The sequence below is a fragment of the Polypterus senegalus genome, chromosome 14, assembly GCF_016835505.1.
Source record: "Polypterus senegalus isolate Bchr_013 chromosome 14, ASM1683550v1, whole genome shotgun sequence".
Lineage (NCBI taxonomy): Eukaryota > Metazoa > Chordata > Cladistia > Polypteriformes > Polypteridae > Polypterus > Polypterus senegalus.
This window is the reverse complement of record NC_053167.1, coordinates 138182323-138208886: the sequence shown is the minus strand read 5'-3', so window position 1 is coordinate 138208886 and position 26564 is coordinate 138182323. Positions and strand designations below refer to the sequence as shown.

Sequence of the window (26564 nt, the reverse complement as noted above, 5' to 3'; positions counted from 1 at the left end):
ATACAGGCATTCTCCCAGTCAGTAGAACCAATTGAACCTCTCAAATTAACTGAAAGGGCACACCTTGGCACTGTGAGAGGAAACCGGAGCACCCATGAAGAAACAGAGAGAAAATGAAAACTCTGGATGGGGAACAAGAACAACTAGGGCTAGAACTTCCAGAAAAACAGCCTCCTAAGGAAAAACGTCTGCTCTGTCCTTGCATATACGGTTCCTCTGTATTATGAGACCAGTCCACCATGCCATTAATGTGAATCCACAAGTTTTTGTAGCTTTGTAGCACCCCCTCATACACTTCCTGAATAGTGCTCTGGTCGTTCAGCCTCTTTGATGCAACCAACGTCAATAAACTGTTCCTTGGTTTTGTTGATGTCAAGTCAAAAACAATTCTCTTTGCCTCATGAAACATGACCTGGTATTATATGTATAGTCCGAGGTGTCCACTGGGAAGAGATAAGGACATAGGACTGTTCCTTGTGCGGCTCCACTCATGCTCTCATCTGCATCAGTGACACTGTTCCTCATTGTTACAAACTGTATTCTGTTGGACAGATAATCCATTTTCCAGCACCATTCAAGATTTCCCATGTGTACAATTGAAACAAATGTTAGTTTCACATTGTTTTCTTTTTTCCCTTTAACTGTATTTCAGAGGAGCAATACAATGTTCAGTATTGCAAAACAACACCTGCTACTTTACTCCTATTCATGCAATAATCCCATGCCGAACTGCAAGAGTGTGGAGCAGTACAGTGATATATACTTCTACGGTACATGGTTCAAATGTTGCTCCAAACACAGTCAGTACAGAGGTGACACAAGTCCTTCATGTCTTATTCATTATTTGGTCCTAGTTTTCAGGCTGTCCCTGCATGTCAATCTGAGTGTGGCTTGCAATTGAGTATCGTCTGGCAAACTTTCTATTTTCACCTTATGCTTGAAGCTCCAGGACACAGCCTCTGTCTTTACTCTCTCCATAACCGTCAAGTTGCACTAAAGGTGGTCAGGAAACTGCAGTTTAGATTATAATTGATCTCCAAGGTAATTGGATTGTGTGACTGTCTTCAATCCTATCTTTACACTTTCTTATCTTAAGTTAAAACAGATGGACCAATCTATCTATTTAATGGAAAAGCTGAACATGGAAGCAGGAAGCCTGAAATAAATTTAGTCATCTAAAATGTTGAGGTGTCTTTCATTTTAAAAATGCAATTGTCATTTTCAGTAATCAGAGCTAAATTATGGTTATCTGTAGCTGACTGGATCCGTCTAAAGATAAAATTTTCTATAGGCTATTTTATTATCAGAAGTGTAATACAGTTTTATGCCCAGGAATTTTGAAAGGAAGTTATTTTCTTTACAAGTGTCTGAAATAAGCCTGACAAAAATTAGGCAAACTACTCTTGTCGGTGTGTTAATTTGATCTTGTAGAGACCTCGGATTTTAAGTGGATTTCTGGATAAATTACATAAACACTTCTCGACATCAACATTAGATCTCTCTATTTTCAATCCAGTGCGCCTCCAGTTTAAAAGAAGGTGCAGTTACCGAGTATTCGAAAGGAAATCATTGTTTGTCTTGTAAAGAGTGACAGCTCGTCCTTTACGCGGTGCCTTTTTCAACTTCTGACCATTTAGCGGTACCTTCTTTTTAAATGATAGCACCAGATCTGCTAACAACACGTTTCTCTCGGTGTCTCGTGGTTGATCTTTCCGATTTTTTCCTCCTAAATTAGGGGGATTTTGTGAAAACAGAAAGCACACTCGTCAGGTCTCTTGTTACGTGAAACGCGCTGCTTGAGTCTGCACGGTTCTCACCAGTCTAATATGAGCGGCTGAGACGCGTCTCACTGGAGACTTTACAGAGAAATCTTAGTGTGTTTGTTTGCAATGGCAGAAACTGCTCCAGCAGCGCCCGCTCCGGCTAAAGCGCCCAAGAAGAAAGCGAGCTCGAAGCCAAAAAAGACTGGTCCTAGCGTCTCTGATTTGATCGTCAAGGCTGTGTCGGCTTCAAAAGAGCGTCACGGACTCTCGTTGGCTGGGCTCAAGAAGGCTCTTGTCGCCGGTGGCTACGATGTGGAGAAAAATAACGCCCGCGTGAAACTGTCCGTAAAAAGCCTTGTGAGTAAAGGCTCTCTCGTGCAGACAAAAGGTACCGGGGCTTCCGGATCCTTTAAAATCAATAAGAAACAGTCAGAACCCAAGGTGAAGTCCACCAAGAGAAAGGCGACACCGAAAAAGAAGCCAGCGGCGAAAAAGCCCACTGCCGCCAAGAAAGTGAAGAAACCGGCAGCGAAGAAATCCGCGGCAGCCAAGAAAACTGCGAAGAAGCCTGCGGCAGCCAAGAAAACTGCGAAGAAGCCTGCAGCAGCAAAGAAAGCCACCAAGAGCCCCAAGAAAGCGAAGCCGGCTACAAAGCCCAAAAAGGCTGTTAAGAGCCCGAAGAAGGTCAAAGCAGCAAAGCCTAAGGTGGCCAAAGCAAAGACTGCAAAGAAGGCAGCACCCAAAAAGAAGTGATCCGTTTGCATGGCCCGATAGTTGTACACAAACGGCTCTTTTAAGAGCCCCCACACTTTCGAGAAGAGCAGATCTATTTTTAATGCGTTTTTGATCCATTTTAAAGGTCTGATGGCGTTTTTGCCGCTCTTGTGAAATGGCTGTAGCTTTTTTAGGGTTTGATTATTCTTCACTTGCACTAGCGTCGAGACGGCAGGTTTCAGCGTTTCAAATAGTTGCATACAGTTTACGTAAAACGCCGAGAATGCGCATAAGGCAAGGAGTGTGGATGGTGGGGTTCCTTTAACACTAAAGCAGGCTTTATCACTTGTATGTAGAAATACTCCCATCTTGCGTGTGCACTAAAAGCAGGGCCTCTCTATTACTTGGTAGTTATACATGCAACTTGCTTGTGCAACGCAAGAATGGCAGGTTTACCGTAGGGCACATTAAGAGGACTTTGTCTCTTAGTAAAGAGCTTGTGGTGGCTCTTAAAAGAGCCTTTGTTGTTTGTGGACTTCTGTAAATAGATGTTCATATTTAAGCGCGTTCTCCGCGAATGCGGCGAGCCAGCTGGATGTCCTTCGGCATTATGGTCACCCTCTTGGCGTGGATGGCACACAAGTTGGTGTCTTCGAACAGACCGACCAAGTACGCCTCACTGGCCTCCTGCAGAGCCATGACGGCGGAGCTCTGGAAACGGAGATCAGTCTTGAAATCCTGAGCGATTTCTCTTACCAATCTCTGGAAGGGCAGCTTGCGGATGAGCAACTCGGTGGACTTCTGGTAGCGACGAATCTCTCTCAGAGCTACAGTGCCGGGCCTGTAACGGTGAGGCTTCTTCACGCCACCGGTAGCAGGAGCGCTCTTACGAGCTGCTTTAGTGGCGAGCTGTTTACGGGGAGCTTTACCTCCAGTAGACTTACGGGCTGTCTGCTTCGTTCTTGCCATTTCGACAACTTCAACACAATTACGCACTCTATAGGAACAGAAAATGAATAGAGAAACACTTGCACGAAGCGCTTTATATTAAGATCCTCTCGTCTTCTGATTGGGTGAAACGTATAGGGGCCGGGTTCTCTTTTAGGCTCTGCCCAGAAGTCTCCTTTCGACAGTCCATTTTAAAAGCTCGGCGCGCAATTTGAACGGTGCTTTTGTTTCCGTCTCTTCATTTTTTAACGGCTTTTGCAGTCAGCTCTTCATAGAAAGCCAGCGTATTGAACGCCTTTTACTCGCCTTTATCACTGTGATGTTTTTTGCCAGCCAACCTTAATTGGAATGTCTTCCCATACATTTTGTTACGGATATAACGCACTCAAAGAGCGCAGTCGAGAGAGAAAGTGAACACAATTGAGTACAGTTGTTAGATTAGTAGCAATTTCTGAATATGAATGTAGGAAAGGAATGTGAAAACGATTCAGAAATACGCAAAGTACACAGTGTTCTCCTATAATGCTGGAGCACGGGAAAGGCGCTATATGAATAAAATGTATTATTAAGAAATGGACAATCTGAAGCTTAAATCAATGTTGTATTAAAAAAAAAAAAGAAAGCGTTTAAAACCTTTTCTTCTTAATCCTTTCACAGAATGAGTGCTAGAAACTATTTTCAACATCACTTTCAATAAGGGGAAGAACATCCATCCATTTTTCAAACCCTCTTAACAAGGGCAGGGTTTAGCCATCGGCTGGAGCCTATCCCAGCCGTCATCAGGCACAAGTCAGGATAAACACCTGGGGCCTCAGGTATAGAACCTGGGGGCTGTTCCACGAAGCGAGCTTATAAAATCGAGGATTATTTGTAATAGCCTCGCTTGAGTTAGCCTAACGGTTCACTTCAGGCTCATTGAGTTCCACGAACAAAATTCAGGTGTATTTAATCTCCGCTAATTCAAGCCAAGCTTGATAAGCGAGGCTCGTGCGCGTCCACGCGATATAAAAGGCAGCCTTGTTAATCGATGCTGGATAAGTAAGAATGGAAACTAAGGAAAGAGCTGCGTTTTTTTTGCAGGCGGAGCAATAATTATTATTACAAGCCTATGAGGACTACAAAGCTATAATAACTAGAAAGGGGAACACGAGCTGTATTATCAAAGCTCGTGAGGCTGCATGGCAGAAAATAGCTGACAAGTTAAATGCGTAAGAACATGATTTTAGTAACCTTTGTGTTAAGGATGTCAAACTATTTAACAACTAAATGAGAACAGTTTCAAGCCTTCAAAATGTATAGTCATTAAAATTTCCTTTTACATATGCATTTTGTTACCAGTTGTAAGGTACTTTAAGGTTATTTTAACACATTGATAAACAGGACAGCATGTTAATTATATGGGTTCATCTTGGATAAAAAGTGATATATAATTGTAATTATTAATATAATTATTAATAATGCTTGGTTTCAGGAGCAACATGAGTGGAACGAAAAGGTCCTGGCAGCAAGCGAAGAATGCGTCATTATTGGCATACGCTCCTGCTGCAGTATTGCCACATTATGCAAAACTGCACAGGCTACTACAATGTCACACGCTCTGTCTGGTGTAACTCTGAGATGCCGCAGGCAGTTAAACCTGGATTTTAACTGTCCAAATGTTATTTCAATGCGTGCCCTTGTCTTACAATGGGCATGGTTGAAATGTCTTTCTGCTTGTGTTGCAGGATTTGTATGGGGTGTGAGAAGAAACGGTAGACATGGGTATCCTCTGTCACCAAGCAGCACACCAGGAAAAATTCCTATAATGGAAAGTAGACACATTAGACTGTAATTTAATAAACTATAGTATATTTGTGAATTTTAGTTGACTCGCCTTGTCTGAGGCTTTGAGCCAGTGAAGACTCGCGAAAAATTCTGGCATCATGTACTGATCCTGGCCATTTTGCCACAATGTTTGAAATTAGATGTTCAGCAGTGCATACCATCTGAAACATTTTAGGAAATGGTAATGACATACATTGCTAATGTTGGACGACTACACTTTCACCTCTTGTATATAAATGTGAGATATTATCAGTACTTACCTGTACATTAATACTGTGATCTGATTTGCGGTTTATGTAATCAGGCTCTGTTGGACCTGCTGGAGCCTTTATCCTCACGTGTGTACAGTCAATGGCTCCAATGACGTTAGGAAAGCCTGACAAATTAAATTCAGTTACTTATCAGGTAATGATTTATGTGCTGTAAATGAGTAGATGTTTAAAGATTAAGCACCATTAATTCCAAAGAAAGTTTCCTTAATGGCAAGAATTCCTCGGTGGCCAGGAAAGGTAATAAATATATTTAAAAAGGACTTTAATGCAACGCAAACCTTCCTGATTTCACGGCACACTGTAGCTTTGCTTAAATGTTCAGCATCCCCCACACTGTACAGAAATGAACCACTGGCAAAGTAACGCAAAGCGATACACAAAGACTGTGCAACCGTAAGGGCTTTAGAGCGACGTGTGTTTTTAGAAATGTAAGGTTCCAATAACTGACACAAATATGCAATACTGTGTCTACTAAATCTATAGCCAGATAAATAATCATCCACAAAATGCAACGGATCTATCCTTGGCAAGTAATTGTGGAACCTGTTGCCTTAAAGCTCTACGAATGAGCCTCGCTCCCTCATCAACTGGATTATGAATAAATGGGCACGCCATGGTTATTCATGTAAAAGCCTTCAATGCACTCCTTGTCATTTTATACTTTCTAAGTAATTAGAATCGCCTGCATGTAATCTGTAATAATTTTATATTGGAGGGTCGATGTGTGCAAAGAGGGAGTGAACAGCATCAGAATAATCCCAGCCCCCAGAATGTCGTGCTGTGACATCACATGGCTTGTCCAATCATATTCATCAAGCTAAGCTAAACTTCACAACTAACCTGCCACGGAGCAGGCTTGTCCAAGAGCATATGTTGGCATAGTAATTAAGCGGAGCTTCAGGTTAGCCTCGTTCGTGGAACCGAATTTCGAGAAATTAAACCGGGATTATCGAAATAAGCCTGGATTTTGAGGTTAGCTCGCTTCGTGGAACAGCCCTCTGGTCACACTCGGCAGCGTGCATAAGATGGGCTTTATAAAACGTGGATTTGGGATTGAAATTGCCTACAGAAGTTACAGAAAGTTTCAACCATCCTTATGTCCTACATGGACTTTTTTTGATTTTGGCATTTTAGTGACTCCAGGCTGTAGAACGATGAAGTTAATCGAAAATCTAATTTCACTGCATTTCAATGTCACATCAGTCATATTCTGATGTCTGTCCATCCATCCATCCTAGGGTTGCCAGATTAGAAGATTAGAAATATGGGACACTTTTAAAATCTCTCTCTATATTACACACCCAGGCCAATATTATATTGTCCCTGAAAGGTCAGTATGGGACAGGGGACAAAATGATCAAATATGGGACATGTCCCGTATATAAGGGACATCTGGCCACCCTAATCCATCTGTCACATTTTCTAAACCTGGTTGTTAAAACCTGATAGGGACCAGCGATTGTGTGATTTCTTCATGATGTACTTTGTAATATCAGCTCAGTTTCAACAAACAACTCCAAGTGGGCAGCTGTAGGATTTCTAAATTGGTGTATAAAACAGTCATCCTCATGAAAAATGAAACAAATAACTTTAATGATATTCAATTGACATATTTAATTGTGGCAAAATAAGGACTTTCTTATTAATAAGAACTTAGGAAATGTACACACAGCATAGCATTTGGGTACAACTCAGTTAACTAATTTCAGAGTTAGTGAATTTTCTGTTATGTATTTCCTTCATCAAAGAGACAGATATCACGTTTGTTTTTTTAAATATTTATTAAGAAAGATATGTGTGACGTGAAGGAGATTTGCTCAGCCTGCCAAACACGCTGCAGCCATGTGCACTGCCGTTTAGAATCGCTCATTGCAATACTGACGATCTGTTTGCTGATAGGAACTTCGTTCATGTGTGTAACAGAGGAGAATACCTTACACCAGTGTTACTCAGCCCTGTTGGTGTCGCTACCCATCAGGTTCTGCCTTGGTGAATTGTGCACCATCGTCAGAGCAGGGGGGGTTGATCGAGCACGAATATTGAAGTGATGATCCTCCTCAATCCACTACAACCTAATTCCATTATAAACAACAGCAACTTGTGACCTGTCGGCGGTAGAGAAACATAGCTGTACTGTAGACAACATAATCAAGTTGAAATAACCTCTTTCATGCTAAATTTGAAACCGTGAACTAACCTGTATTTGAAATTGTTTAGAGTATTCCTGTATCTGTTTAAAGGATTGACAACGTGCAAGTGAAAATTGTTTTGGGAAAACAGATTATAATGTTTGTGGATTTATCCATCCATCCATCCATCCATCCATCCTCTAAGCACACTTATTCAGGGCAGTGAGTTTCAGGAGCCTAACCTAGAAAGAAAATGGACATAAACAGGAACGTCCCCTGGACAGGGTGTCATTTCATCACAGGACAAACACACACACACACATTCATTTGGGCCAATTTAGCAATGTCACTTCACCTAAACCGCATGTCTTTGGTTTGTGGTAACAAGCCCGCACCAACACGGGGAACACCCGGTACACTCTGCCACTCCAGGGATAGAGCAGCTGATTGTTTTCCTGTTGTGGAGGACACAGTGGTTACTGTTTGGTGACTTACATCTCCAGGCTCATGGGTGGGCTCAAAACCCAGACAGGTGGGAATTACTTGAATGGAGTTGCATCTTTTTCTCTGAGTGCACTACATATTTTTATTTTATTTCTCCATTCAAAAGTCATGTATGGTAGGTTCATCGAAAACTCCAAACTGAATGAACTTATAACCCGTCCAGGGATCACATCTTCTGACCAGTGCTGCCAGGCTACTTTCTGGCACTCAATGACCCCAAACTGGATTAACGGTTTGTAAAGTGAATGGAAAGATTAGCAATGAGAAATATTTTTATTATGGGGAAAATGTACAATCATCTGAAGTGTCTTTCATCTTCCAGCCCTTAAACTGGAGCGGCACATAGGCCACATCATTTGAGAGATAGCCAATTAGAGACAGGGGATAATTAGGGGTCCTGAATGACTAGGTCATGGAGGGCAATTTAGCCTTGAACATCGTGATACACTCTGCTCTTTTCGAAAGATCTTGAGCACAGGAATCTTGAATGACCAAAGAGAGTCAGAAACTCAGAGTTACATCTCATCTGAAGGTTGGTGCCATTTTTACAGCACGGTGACCTGATCACTGCACTGGGGCATTGGTATCCACATACAAACCACAATGTAAGATCAGCCCCCTGCTGGTCTCACCAACAACCCTTCCAGCAGCAACTCAAGCTTTTTAGTAGATGGTCTCCCATCCAAGTACTGGCCAGCCCAGACATGTTTATCTTCAGTTGGATGACTCGCACTCAAGTGCATGTGGTATGGATTACAGTTGAAAGGATAATACTGAAAAGACTTCAGAAATATACAGAACAGCTACAGATAATCATTGAAGAACAACATGGCTTCAGAACAGGATACAGTACCAGTCACCAGATACTGAGAGTATTGGAATACATCACTGAAAGTTTCAACACTAACAGATCTACTGGGGCAATCTTCCTTGATGTATCCACAGTGTTTGATAAAGTGTGGCACAAAGAACTTATCTACAAAATGATTAAAACAGGTGTTCCAGGTTACCTAATTCACTTCACAGCCTATTATCTTAAATGAAGAAAATTCTAGGTAAAGCTGAATGGCATCAGATTATCAACCAAGAAAGTAACTGCCAGAGCTCCACAAGGCTCACTACTTTCATTATTTTTCTTCAACCTCTTTGTCAGTGATATGCCAAAGACAATCAGCGCAACACTGGCTCAATACGCAGATGATACTACAGTCCTCTACAAGTCAACCCAAACTTGAGTTGTCACTACAAGAGGCAGTCACAGCCCTGGAGCAATGGTTTCAAAAATGGAGAGTCAGCATCAAGCCAGAAAGAAAAACAGCAATTCTGTTTAGTAGAAGACATAAATCACCACTTGGTACCATAATGTTTGGTAGTCCCACTCCATAGCAAGATAAAGAAAAATATCTGGGAGTTATATTAGGCAAGGTCTTATGTGGAGAAACCATCTCCAAAGCAAGAAGATCACTAAACCTACTGGACCCACTAATGAGTAGTAAAAGTAACCTGAACACCACAAATAAAATACTTCTGTACAGAAGCATAATTAGAACTAATTTACTGTATGTAGCACCATTATGGGGATACACTTCCAAAGAACTCATCTGACAGAGTCAGTGCCTTCAAAACAAAGCCTTAAGAATGACACTCAACTCACCATGGTGTGTAACCAACAACCTGACACACCAAGGCACAAAATCCACACCAATTCAACAGCACAGCTCATTCAGAAGAACTCCATCAAACTTTTCTCCCAACTAGAAACTCACCCAAACAAAAAACCCTTCAAGGGACTCTCCAATATGATAAATGCCACTTCAAGAAATGCAATAGTCCTGAGGCAATATTGGAAGACTAATCAGCTAAACCAGCCAGTAATTCAGCAGCCGTAACTCATACAAAACCTGCCCAAAAAGCCAAAGCTGATGACCATGACACAAATTAACATGAATCAAAAAAGGTTAAAAACATAGAGATGAAAGAGTGTGAAAGGCAGAACTTCGGTTCTCCATGAAAGAAGAAAGATTCCAGAATTCCATTTAGTGTGGCCAAAGTAAGCTTCCTTTTTAAGGATACCAAGCCTCGTAAAAGATCCATGGAAGGAGCAATAGAATCCATTCTGGCAGTCCACGCTACATTATGTTTAGTCCTACAAGTGCTGTTAAAATAACATCCATCCTCCTTTTACCTTCCTGACCTGAGCCACCAAAGATCTGCAGTATGTGCATTGTGTCATCTGGACATACTGTTTCAACATATCTTTAACAAAAAGTTGAATTAAAAGTAAACTGACTCTTTATTATTATTATTATCTTAATTTTCAGAAAGCATTTGATAAGGCACCACATGAGACTTTGGGAATCAAAATAAAAAAATGGTAGTAAAGGGTGATGTTTGCAGATGGGTACAGAATTTGGTCAGACACAGGAAGAAGAGGTTGATGGTGTGAGGAATCTCATCAGAATTGGCTGATGTTAATAGTGGTGACCAGCAGAGAGCAGTGCTGGGGCCACTGCTATTGTTAATATATACTGTATAAATGATTTGGATATGAATATACATACCAAGCTGATGAAGTTTGCAAATTAAACCAAGCTGGGTATTTTGGCAGATAATCTAGAACCATTTAATGAATGCAGAGGGACTTGGACAGCAGACAGTCTTCAGCAGATTGTTGGCAGATGAAATTTAATGTCAGTAAATGTCAAGTATTATATGTAGGAAGTTAAAATGTGAGGTTTGAATACACAATTAGAGGTCTGAAAATTTAGAGTCCACCTTATGAGAAGGATTTTGGAGTCATAGTGAACTCATCATTATCAACTTCCAGACCACGTAAAGAAGCCATTAAGAAAGGTAGCAGAATGTCAGGTTATATAGCGCCTTGATGTGTGGAGTGCAAGTCCATGGAGGTTCTGCTCAGGCTTTATAACACACTGGTGAAGCCTCATTTGTAGTCCTATAGTAACTTCTGTCTCTCATTCTTTCCTAGGGCACGAAGCAGAAGTGCAAGCAGAAGCAGACAATGGCCGACAGTGAGATAAATCACATCATCGAATAACTCCAGGCTCTCGACGACCAGATCCAGAAAGTCCAGTCCAGACGGAGGTACCTGAGGGATTTGAAGGCTCGGCTGCTGCAAAAATCATCTCCGTCATCTGAAATCGACACAACACATCGAGTTTCGGTAAAATCGACTCCATGCTGTACTGTTCACCTCCAAGGCCAAGTGAGCTTCACCCCTGCACCTCGTCGTAAGAGCATCGACACCAACAATGAAGACCTTGGCTTGTTTCAGTTATGCAGGTGGGGGTTTAAAGCTAGAACACCTCCATCTGCACAGGCAAGCATCTCTACCCAGAACCGGTTCGACCTTCTCCACACCCCCAGTTTGCCTTCAACCCTGCATTATGTATTTGTGATTGGTGATTCAATCGTAAGAAATCTAAACATTGCATGCCCTAATCAGAAATCTTTTGTTTCTTGTTATCCCGGTGCTCGTGTCCGAGACGTTATGAGACGTGCGCCAACAGTCTTCAAGAAGCACAGGAACAGGGCAGTGTGATCCATTGTAATACACACCGGGGTAAATGATGTGAGACACCGACAGTCAGACAATCTCAAGGCAGTAATCAAAGCCACGAAGGAGAGGACCCCGTCTGCAAGAATCTTCATCTCGGGTCCCTTACCTCTTGTTTGAAAATCAAATGAGTATTAAAGTCGTCTGCTGGGATTAAACACCTGGCTGAAAGGCTTCTATGAGAATCAAAACATCGGGTTCATAGACAACTGGGACCTCTTCTGAGAGAGGCCACGTTTCTTCAAGCGGGATGGTCTGCATACAAATAGATTTGGTGCCAGTGTCCTCTCCAAAAACATCTCTAAAGTAATTTGTCTCTCTTGACTCGCTATTTCTACTCCTCACCCTTTCCTTAATGCTGTACTAGGACATGGTAATTCTTTAACAAAGTCTTCCGCAAAAGTGCACTGCATTACTACTCTAATAACTAACCTCAATGCATGTAAAAAATCTAGGCAGTGGGGCATAAATACGAATAATTTAATTACAATTACACCTTTAGATGAACAATGTATTAAATCTATAAAAACAGATTATAGATTAAATAAAAAATATGCACAGAGCGGTGCTTATAAAAATAACTTAATCTCGATCTCGAATACACTTAATGCACATAAAATTCAGCTCTGCTCTTTCGAAACATTGAATATGGACAGTTTGTGGCACTGCAGTTTTGCCATTTTAAAAAGCACCTGTTAAAATTTTACATGTCAGAATTGTTCGACCAATTATGAATACAACTAATCTTGGCTTATTGCATAGCCCATTACTTAAAAATAAATTACACAATAACATTACGATACATCCTTCTTTCAATAGTAATTTGGTCGGTGGAATACCAGACGGTGTTAACGGTTATAAATATTCTTCGTGATATTTTAAGTTGATGTTTTCATCTTCAGCACCATCCCCACCAACTGTGTCAGCATAGTCCATTTATAAGCATTTAACCAATTGCAGTGTAACCAATCAACAATTTTCACATAAATTTGTTTGACTTTATCGTTTCTAGCTGCTAGGATTGCCCATGTACTCATTTTTAATGTTGATAAACCTTTGGCTTGAAATTCCTCAATAAGATTTGGACAATAATAAGTCTTCTTTAATAGGGAACTTAAAGTGAGGAAAACGTAAAAATTTATAAGAGCGCAAGAGCAGTGTCTGACAAAAGCATTCATATGGATGAGAGGTGAGAGGACTGTGGGCATGGGCCATTAACCGGAAATGGTTCAGAGGTGGGCGGGACTTAATAAAATATCTTGGCAATAGTCTAGACTCGTCTCAAGATTTTCTTTTATAATAGAGAGACATTTTGATGACATCAGAGCATTTTGCCAAAGAAGAAGTCTGTAAGTCATGCATATAAAGACGTTTTTAAGAAACCAGGTTTCTACTTTAACTGGGTTATTCACCTCATCCTTGTTTTGTGAGTTCATGTAAACGCATCCAATGACAATAAGTCTTCATTTGAATGTCCAGAAGAGGGCATCAGAAGATCATCAAAATAGAATTCTCATGCCTGGAGATGTAAGTCACCAAACAGTAACCACTGTGTCCTCCACAACAGGAAAACAATCAGCTGCTCTATCCCTGGAGTGGCAGAGTGTACCGGGTGTTCCCCGTGTTGGTGCGGGCTTGTTACCACAAACCAAAGACATGCGGTTTAGGTGAAGTGACATTGCTAAATTGGCCCAAATGAATGTGTGTGTGTGTGTTTGTCCTGTGATGAAATGACACCCTGTCCAGGGGACGTTCCTGTTTATGTCCATTTTCTTTCTAGGTTAGGCTCCTGAAACTCACTGCCCTGAATAAGTGTGCTTAGAGGATGGATGGATGGATGGATGGATGGATAAATCCACAAACATTATAATCTGTTTTCCCAAAACAATTTTCACTTGCACGTTGTCAATCCTTTAAACAGATACAGGAATACTCTAAACAATTTCAAATACAGGTTAGTTCACGGTTTCAAATTTAGCATGAAAGAGGTTATTTCAACTTGATTATGTTGTCTACAGTACAGCTATGTTTCTCTACCGACAGGTCACAAGTTGCTGTTGTTTATAATGGAATTAGGTTGTAGTGGATTGAGGAGGATCATCACTTCAATATTCGTGCTCGATCAACCCCCCCTGCTCTGACGATGGTGCACAATTCACCAAGGCAGAACCTGATGGGTAGCGACACCAACAGGGCTGAGTAACACTGGTGTAAGGTATTCTCCTCTGTTACACACATGAACGAAGTTCCTATCAGCAAACAGATCGTCAGTATTGCAATGAGCGATTCTAAACGGCAGTGCACATGGCTGCAGCGTGTTTGGCAGGCTGAGCAAATCTCCTTCACGTCACACATATCTTTCTTAATAAATATTTAAAAAAACAAACGTGATATCTGTCTCTTTGATGAAGGAAATACATAACAGAAAATTCACTAACTCTGAAATTAGTTAACTGAGTTGTACCCAAATGCTATGCTGTGTGTACATTTCCTAAGTTCTTATTAATAAGAAAGTCCTTATTTTGCCACAATTAAATATGTCAATTGAATATCATTAAAGTTATTTGTTTCATTTTTCATGAGGATGACTGTTTTATACACCAATTTAGAAATCCTACAGCTGCCCACTTGGAGTTGTTTGTTGAAACTGAGCTGATATTACAAAGTACATCATGAAGAAATCACACAATCGCTGGTCCCTATCAGGTTTTAACAACCAGGTTTAGAAAATGTGACAGATGGATTAGGGTGGCCAGATGTCCCTTATATACGGGACATGTCCCATATTTGATCATTTTGTCCCCTGTCCCATACTGACCTTTCAGGGACAATATAATATTGGCCTGGGTGTGTAATATAGAGAGAGATTTTAAAAGTGTCCCATATTTCTAATCTTCTAATCTGGCAACCCTAGGATGGATGGATGGACAGACATCAGAATATGACTGATGTGACATTGAAATGCAGTGAAATTAGATTTTCGATTAACTTCATCGTTCTACAGCCTGGAGTCACTAAAATGCCAAAATCAAAAAAAGTCCATGTAGGACATAAGGATGGTTGAAACTTTCTGTAACTTCTGTAGGCAATTTCAATCCCAAATCCACGTTTTATAAAGCCCATCTTATGCACGCTGCCGAGTGTGACCAGAGGGCTGTTCCACGAAGCGAGCTAACCTCAAAATCCAGGCTTATTTCGATAATCCCGGTTTAATTTCTCGAAATTCGGTTCCACGAACGAGGCTAACCTGAAGCTCCGCTTAATTACTATGCCAACATATGCTCTTGGACAAGCCTGCTCCGTGGCAGGTTAGTTGTGAAGTTTAGCTTAGCTTGATGAATATGATTGGACAAGCCATGTGATGTCACAGCACGACATTCTGCGGGGCTGGGATTATTCTGATGCTGTTCACTCCCTCTTTCGCACACATCGACCCTCCAATATAAAATTATTACAGATTACATGCAGGCGATTCTAATTACTTAGAAAGTATAAAATGACAAGGAGTGCATTGAAGGCTTTTACATGAATAACCATGGCGTGCCCATTTATTCATAATCCAGTTGATGAGGGAGCGAGGCTCATTCGTAGAGCTTTAAGGCAACAGGTTCCACAATTACTTCGGCCAAGGATAGATCCGTTGCATTTTGTGGATGATTATTTATACGAGCGCTATAGATTTAGTAGACACAGTATTGCATATTTGTGTCAGTTATTGGAACCTTACATTTCTAAAACACACGTCGCTCTAAAGCCCTTACGGTTGCACAGTCTTTGTGTATCGCTTATGTTATTTTGCCAGTGGTTCATTTCTGTACAGTGTGGGGGATGCTGAACATTTAAGCAAAGCTACAGTGTGCCGTGAAATCAGGAAGGTTTGCGTTGCATTAAAGTCCTTTTTAAATATATTTATTACCTTTCCTGGCCACCGAGGAATTCTTGCCATTAAGGAAACTTTCTTTGGAATTAATGGTGCTTAATCTTTAAACATCTACTCATTTACAGCACATAAATCATTACCTGATAAGTAACTGAATTTAATTTGTCAGGCTTTCCTAACGTCATTGGAGCCATTGACTGTACACACGTGAGGATAAAGGCTCCAGCAGGTCCAACAGAGCCTGATTACATAAACCGCAAATCAGATCACAGTATTAATGTACAGGTAAGTACTGATAATATCTCACATTTATATACAAGAGGTGAAAGTGTAGTCGTCCAACATTAGCAATGTATGTCATTACCATTTCCTAAAATGTTTCAGATGGTATGCACTGCTGAACATCTAATTTCAAACATTGTGGCAAAATGGCCAGGATCAGTACATGATGCCAGAATTTTTCATGAGTCTTCACTGGCTCAAAGCCTCAGACAAGGCAAGTCAACTAAAATTCACAAATATACTATAGTTTATTAAATTACAGTCTAATGTGTCTACTTTCCATTATAGGAATTTTTCCTGGTGTGCTGCTTGGTGACAGAGGATACCCATGTCTACCGTTTCTTCTCACACCCCATACAAATCCTGCAACACAAGCAGAAAGACATTTCAACCATGCCCATTGTAAGACAAGGGCACGCATTGAAATAACATTTGGACAGTTAAAATCCAGGTTTAACTGCCTGCGGCATCTCAGAGTTACACCAGACAGAGCGTGTGACATTGTAGTAGCCTGTGCAGTTTTGCATAATGTGGCAATACTGCAGCAGGAGCGTATGCCAATAATGACGCATTCTTCGCTTGCTGCCAGGACCTTTTCGTTCCACTCATGTTGCTCCTGAAACCAAGCATTATTAATAATTATATTAATAATTACAATTATATATCACTTTTTATCCAAGATGAACCCATATAATTAACATGCTGTCCTGTTTATCAATGTGTTAAAATAACCTTAAAGTACCTTACAACTGGTAACAAAATGCATATGTAAAAGGAAATTTTAATGACTATACATTTTGAAGGCTTGAAACTGTTCTCATTTAGTTGTTAAATAGTTTGACATCCTTAACACAAAGGTTACTAAAATCATGTTCTTACGCATTTAACTTGTCAGCTATTTTCTGCCATGCAGCCTCACGAGCTTTGATAATACAGCTCGTGTTCCCCTTTCTAGTTATTATAGCTTTGTAGTCCTCATAGGCTTGTAATAATAATTATTGCTCCGCCTGCAAAAAAAACGCAGCTCTTTCCTTAGTTTCCATTCTTACTTATCCAGCATCGATTAACAAGGCTGCCTTTTATATCGCGTGGACGCGCACGAGCCTCGCTTATCAAGCTTGGCTTGAATTAGCGGAGATTAAATACACCTGAATTTTGTTCGTGGAACTCAATGAGCCTGAAGTGAACCGTTAGGCTAACTCAAGCGAGGCTATTACAAATAATCCTCGATTTTATAAGCTCGCTTCGTGGAACAGCCCCCAGGTTCTATACCTGAGGCCCCAGGTGTTTATCCTGACTTGTGCCTGATGACGGCTGGGATAGGCTCCAGCCGATGGCTAAACCCTGCCCTTGTTAAGAGGGTTTGAAAAATGGATGGATGTTCTTCCCTTATTGAAAGTGATGTTGAAAATAGTTTCTAGCACTCATTCTGTGAAAGGATTAAGAAGAAAAGGTTTTAAACGCTTTCTTTTTTTAATACAACATTGATTTAAGCTTCAGATTGTCCATTTCTTAATAATACATTTTATTCATATAGCGCCTTTCCCGTGCTCCAGCATTATAGGAGAACACTGTGTACTTTGCGTATTTCTGAATCGTTTTCACATTCCTTTCCTACATTCATATTCAGAAATTGCTACTAATCTAACAACTGTACTCAATTGTGTTCACTTTCTCTCTCGACTGCGCTCTTTGAGTGCGTTATATCCGTAACAAAATGTATGGGAAGACATTCCAATTAAGGTTGGCTGGCAAAAAACATCACAGTGATAAAGGCGAGTAAAAGGCGTTCAATACGCTGGCTTTCTATGAAGAGCTGACTGCAAAAGCCGTTAAAAAATGAAGAGACGGAAACAAAAGCACCGTTCAAATTGCGCGCCGAGCTTTTAAAATGGACTGTCGAAAGGAGACTTCTGGGCAGAGCCTAAAAGAGAACCCGGCCCCTATACGTTTCACCCAATCAGAAGACGAGAGGATCTTAATATAAAGCGCTTCGTGCAAGTGTTTCTCTATTCATTTTCTGTTCCTATAGAGTGCGTAATTGTGTTGAAGTTGTCGAAATGGCAAGAACGAAGCAGACAGCCCGTAAGTCTACTGGAGGTAAAGCTCCCCGTAAACAGCTCGCCACTAAAGCAGCTCGTAAGAGCGCTCCTGCTACCGGTGGCGTGAAGAAGCCTCACCGTTACAGGCCCGGCACTGTAGCTCTGAGAGAGATTCGTCGCTACCAGAAGTCCACCGAGTTGCTCATCCGCAAGCTGCCCTTCCAGAGATTGGTAAGAGAAATCGCTCAGGATTTCAAGACTGATCTCCGTTTCCAGAGCTCCGCCGTCATGGCTCTGCAGGAGGCCAGTGAGGCGTACTTGGTCGGTCTGTTCGAAGACACCAACTTGTGTGCCATCCACGCCAAGAGGGTGACCATAATGCCGAAGGACATCCAGCTGGCTCGCCGCATTCGCGGAGAACGCGCTTAAATATGAACATCTATTTACAGAAGTCCACAAACAACAAAGGCTCTTTTAAGAGCCACCACAACTCTTTACTAAGAGACAAAGTCCTCTTAATGTGCCCTACGGTAAACCTGCCATTCTTGCGTTGCACAAGCAAGTTGCATGTATAACTACCAAGTAATAGAGAGGCCCTGCTTTTAGTGCACACGCAAGATGGGAGTATTTCTACATACAAGTGATAAAGCCTGCTTTAGTGTTAAAGGAACCCCACCATCCACACTCCTTGCCTTATGCGCATTCTCGGCGTTTTACGTAAACTGTATGCAACTATTTGAAACGCTGAAACCTGCCGTCTCGACGCTAGTGCAAGTGAAGAATAATCAAACCCTAAAAAAGCTACAGCCATTTCACAAGAGCGGCAAAAACGCCATCAGACCTTTAAAATGGATCAAAAACGCATTAAAAATAGATCTGCTCTTCTCGAAAGTGTGGGGGCTCTTAAAAGAGCCGTTTGTGTACAACTATCGGGCCATGCAAACGGATCACTTCTTTTTGGGTGCTGCCTTCTTTGCAGTCTTTGCTTTGGCCACCTTAGGCTTTGCTGCTTTGACCTTCTTCGGGCTCTTAACAGCCTTTTTGGGCTTTGTAGCCGGCTTCGCTTTCTTGGGGCTCTTGGTGGCTTTCTTTGCTGCTGCAGGCTTCTTCGCAGTTTTCTTGGCTGCCGCAGGCTTCTTCGCAGTTTTCTTGGCTGCCGCGGATTTCTTCGCTGCCGGTTTCTTCACTTTCTTGGCGGCAGTGGGCTTTTTCGCCGCTGGCTTCTTTTTCGGTGTCGCCTTTCTCTTGGTGGACTTCACCTTGGGTTCTGACTGTTTCTTATTGATTTTAAAGGATCCGGAAGCCCCGGTACCTTTTGTCTGCACGAGAGAGCCTTTACTCACAAGGCTTTTTACGGACAGTTTCACGCGGGCGTTATTTTTCTCCACATCGTAGCCACCGGCGACAAGAGCCTTCTTGAGCCCAGCCAACGAGAGTCCGTGACGCTCTTTTGAAGCCGACACAGCCTTGACGATCAAATCAGAGACGCTAGGACCAGTCTTTTTTGGCTTCGAGCTCGCTTTCTTCTTGGGCGCTTTAGCCGGAGCGGGCGCTGCTGGAGCAGTTTCTGCCATTGCAAACAAACACACTAAGATTTCTCTGTAAAAGTCTCCAGTGAGACGCGTCTCAGCCGCTCATATTAGACTGGTGAGAACCGTGCAGACTCAAGCAGCGCGTTTCACGTAACAAGAGACCTGACGAGTGTGCTTTCTGTTTTCACAAAATCCCCCTAATTTAGGAGGAAAAAATCGGAAAGATCAACCACGAGACACCGAGAGAAACGTGTTGTTAGCAGATCTGGTGCTATCATTTAAAAAGAAGGTACCGCTAAATGGTCAGAAGTTGAAAAAGGCACCGCGTAAAGGACGAGCTGTCACTCTTTACAAGACAAACAATGATTTCCTTTCGAATACTCGGTAACTGCACCTTCTTTTAAACTGGAGGCGCACTGGATTGAAAATAGAGAGATCTAATGTTGATGTCGAGAAGTGTTTATGTAATTTATCCAGAAATCCACTTAAAATCCGAGGTCTCTACAAGATCAAATTAACACACCGACAAGAGTAGTTTGCCTAATTTTTGTCAGGCTTATTTCAGACACTTGTAAAGAAAATAACTTCCTTTCAAAATTCCTGGGCATAAAACTGTATTACACTTCTGATAATAAAATAGCCTATAGAAAATTTTATCTTTAGACGGATCCAGTCAGCTACAGATAACCATAATTTAGCTCTGATTACTGAAAATGACAATTGCATTTTTAAAATGAAAGACACCTCAACATTTTAGATGACTAAATTTATTTCAGGCTTCCTGCTTCCATGTTCAGCTTTTCCATTAAATAGATAGATTGGTCCATCTGTTTTAACTTAAGATAAGAAAGTGTAAAGATAGGATTGAAGACAGTCACACAATCCAATTACCTTGGAGATCAATTATAATCTAAACTGCAGTTTCCTGACCACCTTTAGTGCAACTTGACGGTTATGGAGAGAGTAAAGACAGAGGCTGTGTCCTGGAGCTTCAAGCATAAGGTGAAAATAGAAAGTTTGCCAGGCGATACTCAATTGCAAGCCACACTCAGATTGACATGCAGGGACAGCCTGAAAACTAGGACCAAATAATGAATAAGACATGAAGGACTTGTGTCACCTCTGTACTGACTGTGTTTGGAGCAACATTTGAACCATGTACCGTAGAAGTATATATCACTGTACTGCTCCACACTCTTGCAGTTCGGCATGGGATTATTGCATGAATAGGAGTAAAGTAGCAGGTGTTGTTTTGCAATACTGAACATTGTATTGCTCCTCTGAAATACAGTTAAAGGGAAAAAAGAAAACAATGTGAAACTAACATTTGTTTCAATTGTACACATGGGAAATCTTGAATGGTGCTGGAAAATGGATTATCTGTCCAACAGAATACAGTTTGTAACAATGAGGAACAGTGTCACTGATGCAGATGAGAGCATGAGTGGAGCCGACAAGGAACAGTCCTATGTCCTTATCTCTTCCCAGTGGACACCTCGGACTATACATATAATACCAGGTCATGTTTCATGAGGCAAAGAGAATTGTTTTTGACTTGACATCAACAAAACCAAGGAACAGTTTATTGACGTTGGTTGCATCAAAGAGGCTGAACGACCAGAGCACTATTCAGGAAGTGTATGAGGGGGTGCTACAAAGCTACAAAAACTTGTGGATTCACATTAATGGCATGGTGGACTGGTCTCATAATACAGAGGAACCGTATATGCAAGGACAGAGCAGACGTTTTTCCTTAGGAGGCTGTTTTTCTGGAAGTTCTAGCCCTAGTTGTTCTTGTTCCCCATCCAGAGTTTTCATTTTCTCTCTGTTTCTTCATGGGTGCTCCGGTTTCCTCTCACAGTGCCAAGGTGTGCCCTTTCAGTTAATTTGAGAGGTTCAATTGGTTCTACTGACTGGGAGAATGCCTGTATTTGCCCTGCAATGGACTGGAACCCAGTCCAAGACTTGTTCGTGCCTTGTCACCCACGGCTGCTGGGATAAGCACAAGCTGCCCTGCTTCCCTGATTTGAATAAGAAGGTTACGGAAATGGATGGATGGACAGTTGGAAAGAGAACTGTGATCATCACAAGTATATAGTGGACAAAGGGATCAAATGTGCCAAAAGAAAGTCCTCTGACCATCTGCAAGAACAATTGTCAGCAAATGCAATGCATCATTCTGGAGAAGCCTTAAACAGGTCACTAACTACAAGAAACTTACATCAAACTGTTCTGCTGTTCCCAGTCTGGCTAATCAGTTATGCAGTCTTGGATTGTCATGCCACCTTGGTCTTACTTGATTAAAGAAAGTCAAGACTCAAACGGGTTACTGCATACAAAGCACCATATATATACAACTCATAACATGGATGCACGTGTCCTCATTTACGCTGCTTATCTTGGTTACATTATCAAAGGTGGCAGGTTGAAGAGGCTTCCAAAAGACAAGTGGAAACGTGTAGCCAACCCGCAACATGAGACTCCCATATACCAAAAAAAGTCAGATATTCTAGCTAATCAACATATTATCAGTAGATCTGTTTTAGGGCTAGAAAGTCCCAGTCTATATGGCCCTGCTCCTTTTGTCCAAGGGCCAAAGAGAAAACACAGCTAATGACTAGGAAGACTGCAATCCATGACTGAGGACAGCAGGTGTTTTTGTCTTTGGCAAGGTATGTTTTCTACAAAATGGAAATTACATGAAAATCACTGCCACACCAAAAAATGAAAAATATTCACCTTTAGAAACTCAGCCAGCCATTTATCCCAAAATGGCTACCCTTTACTACAGTAAACAACTGAATGAAAGACTTACCTTTCATTTAGATATGTTTCAAAGACAAGCGTTCCAAACAAGTGGAACAACGCATTAGTAAAGGACAACTGTATCTTTAATGTGCTAAGGACTTAAAGTGTTCACTTACAAGCTTTAGTCCAAGCTACACTACTGCAATACTGTTAAGATTTCCAAGGCTGGACCATGAGGTCCTTCAGATCAAGTCCTTAAAAAGGATTACAAAAAGAAAAAGCAAGTTTTACACAGCAATTAACAACAGAGAAACAGGCGCCCACGTCCATGATAAACTACCAGTGAGAACAGTCTATAAAAAGTTGCTGTTACATTAAGTAATCTTAACGGAGAGGGCTCCAGCATGAACAGATGGATGATGTGGATTTATTCTCGAAACATAAAATGGGAGTTATACAGTACAAGGCAAGTACCTACTTGCTAAAGAAACCCTTCAGATAAAGCAATATAAAATAAAATACCAATGATTACAATATACAGCCCATTAAAAAAAAGTGCTGAACGACCAAGAAACAATCTGAATGGAAAAGGCTCCAGTCTGAACGGATAGGTGGCTCTGAAAAGAACCGTTGGTGTTAATGAACGAGTCGCCCTCATCTACTTGCTCTTAGCTGGTTTCTCGGTCTTCTTGGGCAGAAGCACGGCCTGAATGTTGGGCAGCACACCACCCTGAGCGATGGTCACGCCACCTAACAACTTATTGAGCTCCTCATCGTTACGCACAGCCAGCTGAAGATGGCGAGGGATGATTCTGGTTTTCTTGTTATCACGGGCAGCATTCCCGGCCAACTCGAGAATTTCAGCGGTCAGGTACTCGAGCACGGCAGCCAAGTAAACGGGAGCACCAGCGCCCACCCGCTCAGCATAGTTGCCTTTCCGTAGGAGCCTGTGAACACGGCCGACAGGGAACTGCAAACCAGCTCGAGAAGAGCGAGTCTTAGCCTTAGCACGTGCCTTACCGCCAGTCTTTCCTCTTCCAGACATCTTGACTTGTACACAGTAATTACTTACAACGGAATGGTCGCAGTAGCCAACGTTGCGCTTTTATTAAGGCTTCCTTCGGGCGCGACGAGCTGAACAAACGGACCGCTCATTTGCATTTGCTCTTACGTCATTTGGTTAAGGGGGGGTCCAGGGACGTCCTACCCTTTGGACGACGCCTCCAGTGCAAAAATAACATCTCCGATCAAAGAGTATTATTGTTTTTATTGTTTTGATCATACCTGTGTTCTACATACAGGTATGTACATACACACAATTTTCTTTAACACCTTATATCTCTCATAATGTAGATTTTATTGAACTGATATTTTAATTTTATATGTAAAAATGATAAAATATATTTTGTTCAAGGCGGAACACAGAGGAACATAACACACGAAGTGCTGCATACACATTGCCTTATTCTGCACTTACGTAGTCCCCACGTGAACGATTTTCGCGATTTCTCAGGGCACAAAAATAAATAGAGGAGTAGAGCTACACAGCTATTGTTGAAACGGTAAAAGAGGGCACATATTACTTTAGTAAAAAAAAAAAGTTTACTTTCCTACATTGTTAAACTCAAAATCGTTTTTTCAAATGCCAGGAATTCCCATTCGCGTACGGATTACCAAGCTATTGACCCTTTTCCCTTCCTCTCTACTAATTGTATGCCTCGCGATTACGTTCAAGTTACTTTGTTTCGTCTCTTCTGATGGGCTTACAACATGTATTGTTACCTGCCACGATTGCCGTAAAGCTGACAGGGATACTGAAACGTTATAGAAAAGAAAAAAGAATAGAAAGAACAAACTTAACATGTAGCCTACTTTTTAAAACACAGAGCCCAATAAAAAAGTGCGCGCGAATTTTGACTCATTCATAACTTAACGGTCGTGTCTGAAATGAAGGAAACAGCGGCTCGTATGTCGTTGGTGGCCACGTTTTAACTCTGCGGCGCTTGCTATTTGCATGGCCGCCTTTAAAATGAGGAACCCGGGGAGTTTCGCTGTTTAGTTTCTCATCGCTACGCTTTAACAGCAATGCCTGAGCCGAAAGCTGCTCCTGCTCCTAAGAAGGGCTCTAAGAAAGCCGTTTCTAAGAGCCAGGCGAAGGGAGGAAAGAAACGCAGAAAGTCCAGGAAGGAAAGTTATTCCATCTATGTGTACAAGGTACTGAAGCAAGTTCATCCCGATACGGGCATTTCTTCTAAGGCAATGGGAATCATGAATTCGTTTGTGAACGACATCTTCGAGCGCATTGCCGGAGAGTCTTCTCGGTTGGCTCATTATAACAAGCGCTCCACTATTTCTTCCCGGGAGATCCAAACTGCTGTGAGGCTCCTGTTACCTGGTGAGTTGGCCAAGCACGCTGTGTCCGAGGGCACCAAAGCAGTTACCAAGTATACCAGCTCCAAATAAACTGCCTGAATTCTGCTTAAAACCAACGGCTCTTTTCAGAGCCACCCACATTTTCTCAAAAGCGCTCCATTAATCTTTACAGAATTGTGAGGTTGATGCATTTTATTCTCTCAGAACCACAGTCCCGTTTATGGCAATGAGCCTGAAATTGTACAGACCAGTCTGTTCTTGACCACTATAGTTGTCAAACGCCGCAGAGTAGGAATGGTTTGAAGGCAGAAAATTGCCACAAGGATTGGGTAGAAAAAGATCGCAATTACTCCAAGTTCCAGAAATGGGTTAAAACGTTACAAATCTGGGGGTGGGTGGAGGTTTTCCTTAACAATTAAAACGTTTAAAATGGCCGGGACTACTATAAACTAACTGAATCGCTCGCAAAGTATCCGCTTCCTTAGATAACACCTTTGCCAAGTAGTGTAACTCCATCCTTACTACGGTGGAAGGAACTTTGCCATTTTAATGGACATTACAGAACCGCAAAAGGAAAGCTCTCCAAATAGAAAGCGTGGGCGGCTCTAAAAAGAGCCTTTGGATTATTTTTTAAGTCTCGACTATTGCTTAACCTCCGAAGCCATACAGAGTACGACCCTGCCTCTTTAAAGCGTATACCACATCCATGGCGGTGACAGTTTTTCTCTTAGCATGCTCAGTATAGGTGACAGCATCCCGAATGACATTCTCCAAGAACACTTTCAGCACTCCACGGGTTTCTTCATAGATCAAGCCAGAAATTCGCTTCACACCACCTCTACGAGCCAAACGACGGATAGCAGGCTTTGTAATACCTTGAATGTTGTCTCGCAAAACTTTACGATGACGCTTTGCGCCACCCTTACCAAGTCCCTTTCCACCTTTACCACGACCAGACATGTTTAACTCGTTCTAGATTTCAACTAATTAACACGACAACGCGTGGATCCTCGCCTGATATGATCGAAACGACGACCGGATCGAAAACAGAACAGGAAATGTCTGCGCGGGTTTTTGAATTTTGTCTTTCGCTGCGGACCACAAGTCTCACGAACAAAGAAGCTAGCCCGCCAGATGTATTGTTTTTATTGCGGGTTCCAATAACTCAGCGACACATTGTTTGGAAAAGAGTAACTCTTTACTTGAACAGTCCTAAACATGTACAACAACCTCTTCCAAAACACTAAATCCTCTTACAACTTCCTGTATGTAAATTAAGACATTACTATTAGCTGTCGAGTTCACAGATCAACATCAACTATCATTACATCTTTCTTTATAACTCAAAAGACTGTAATTTCTTAAAACTTGGTATCAACATATTTTTAGTATTTTAAATTTTACTATTTCAAATTATGTACAATAGCCAATACCCAAGAATTTTCATATTTTCTAATTGTTTTAACATGACTCAATCAGTCTTTCAGGGCATTTCCTGTGATGAGCAGATTTCCTGAGTTGTAGTTGTTGTTCCTTTAAATTTTCTTCCACAACATTCTCCTGCTCATTGTTAGAATATTCCTGCTAATTCAATTTTTTTTCCTTTGGAAGATGCTGTCGATTCCTCCGTATTACTCTACCTCCTTCTGTTTGTATATGGTAATATCTGGGTTGCGCTTGTTTTATTACAATCCCTTTTGTGTCCATGTAATTGTGTTATCTTTGAATCTTACACTGTCTCTTTCACATAGCTCTGGCAACTGTTGTGTGCCTCTGTCAAAATACATCTTTTGTTTAGTTTGTTGTTGTTCTTTAAACCTTCTCATCTCCTCACCATCCTGTGTGCTCAAAAGATCATCTTTTATTGGCAGATTGGAACGAATACATCGACCTAAGCAATCAGTCCGTTTATAGTGCCAGCTATAATAGTGAGGATAATGTAAATAGTAAGGTGGAAAGATTTAATACTAAAGTGA

The 26564-nt window shown here is 41.5% G+C and overlaps 6 protein-coding genes across 6 annotated transcripts; 3 read left to right on the top strand and 3 right to left on the bottom strand.

Annotated features, from left to right (window-relative positions):
* Nucleotides 1-1869: 1869 nt before the first annotated feature.
* Nucleotides 1870-2567, top strand: LOC120543512 (histone H1-like). Its single transcript, XM_039776611.1, has one exon. It carries the CDS (start codon nt 1890-1892, stop codon nt 2514-2516), a length of 627 nt encoding a protein of 208 aa, XP_039632545.1. The 5' UTR covers nt 1870-1889; the 3' UTR covers nt 2517-2567.
* A 14881-nt stretch (nt 2568-17448) lies between these two features.
* Nucleotides 17449-18422, top strand: LOC120543516 (histone H3). Its single transcript, XM_039776616.1, has one exon. The coding sequence runs from the start codon at nt 17954-17956 to the stop codon at nt 18362-18364; it is 411 nt and encodes a 136-aa protein (XP_039632550.1). The 5' UTR covers nt 17449-17953; the 3' UTR covers nt 18365-18422.
* Nucleotides 18423-18831: 409 nt separating this feature from the next.
* Nucleotides 18832-19628, bottom strand: LOC120543511 (histone H1-like). The gene has a single exon (XM_039776610.1). The coding sequence runs from the start codon at nt 19507-19509 to the stop codon at nt 18883-18885; it is 627 nt and encodes a 208-aa protein (XP_039632544.1). The 5' UTR covers nt 19510-19628; the 3' UTR covers nt 18832-18882.
* A 3197-nt stretch (nt 19629-22825) lies between these two features.
* LOC120543518 (histone H2A-like) lies at nt 22826-23320 on the bottom strand. Its single transcript, XM_039776618.1, has one exon. The coding sequence runs from the start codon at nt 23258-23260 to the stop codon at nt 22874-22876; it is 387 nt and encodes a 128-aa protein (XP_039632552.1). The 5' UTR covers nt 23261-23320; the 3' UTR covers nt 22826-22873.
* A 919-nt stretch (nt 23321-24239) lies between these two features.
* Nucleotides 24240-24722, top strand: LOC120543524 (histone H2B 5-like). The gene has a single exon (XM_039776625.1). The coding sequence runs from the start codon at nt 24301-24303 to the stop codon at nt 24676-24678; it is 378 nt and encodes a 125-aa protein (XP_039632559.1). The 5' UTR covers nt 24240-24300; the 3' UTR covers nt 24679-24722.
* Nucleotides 24723-25186: 464 nt separating this feature from the next.
* LOC120543526 (histone H4) lies at nt 25187-25566 on the bottom strand. The gene has a single exon (XM_039776627.1). The coding sequence runs from the start codon at nt 25546-25548 to the stop codon at nt 25237-25239; it is 312 nt and encodes a 103-aa protein (XP_039632561.1). The 5' UTR covers nt 25549-25566; the 3' UTR covers nt 25187-25236.
* Nucleotides 25567-26564: the final 998 nt, after the last annotated feature.

Bases quoted from the DNA above. Each gene is read 5' to 3' on its own strand.
- LOC120543512 (XM_039776611.1), top strand. From the start codon at position 1,890: ATGGCAGAAACTGCTCCAGCAGCGCCCGCTCCGGCTAAAGCGCCCAAG.
- LOC120543516 (XM_039776616.1), top strand. From the start codon at position 17,954: ATGGCAAGAACGAAGCAGACAGCCCGTAAGTCTACTGGAGGTAAAGCT.
- LOC120543511 (XM_039776610.1), bottom strand. From the start codon at position 19,509: ATGGCAGAAACTGCTCCAGCAGCGCCCGCTCCGGCTAAAGCGCCCAAG.
- LOC120543518 (XM_039776618.1), bottom strand. From the start codon at position 23,260: ATGTCTGGAAGAGGAAAGACTGGCGGTAAGGCACGTGCTAAGGCTAAG.
- LOC120543524 (XM_039776625.1), top strand. From the start codon at position 24,301: ATGCCTGAGCCGAAAGCTGCTCCTGCTCCTAAGAAGGGCTCTAAGAAA.
- LOC120543526 (XM_039776627.1), bottom strand. From the start codon at position 25,548: ATGTCTGGTCGTGGTAAAGGTGGAAAGGGACTTGGTAAGGGTGGCGCA.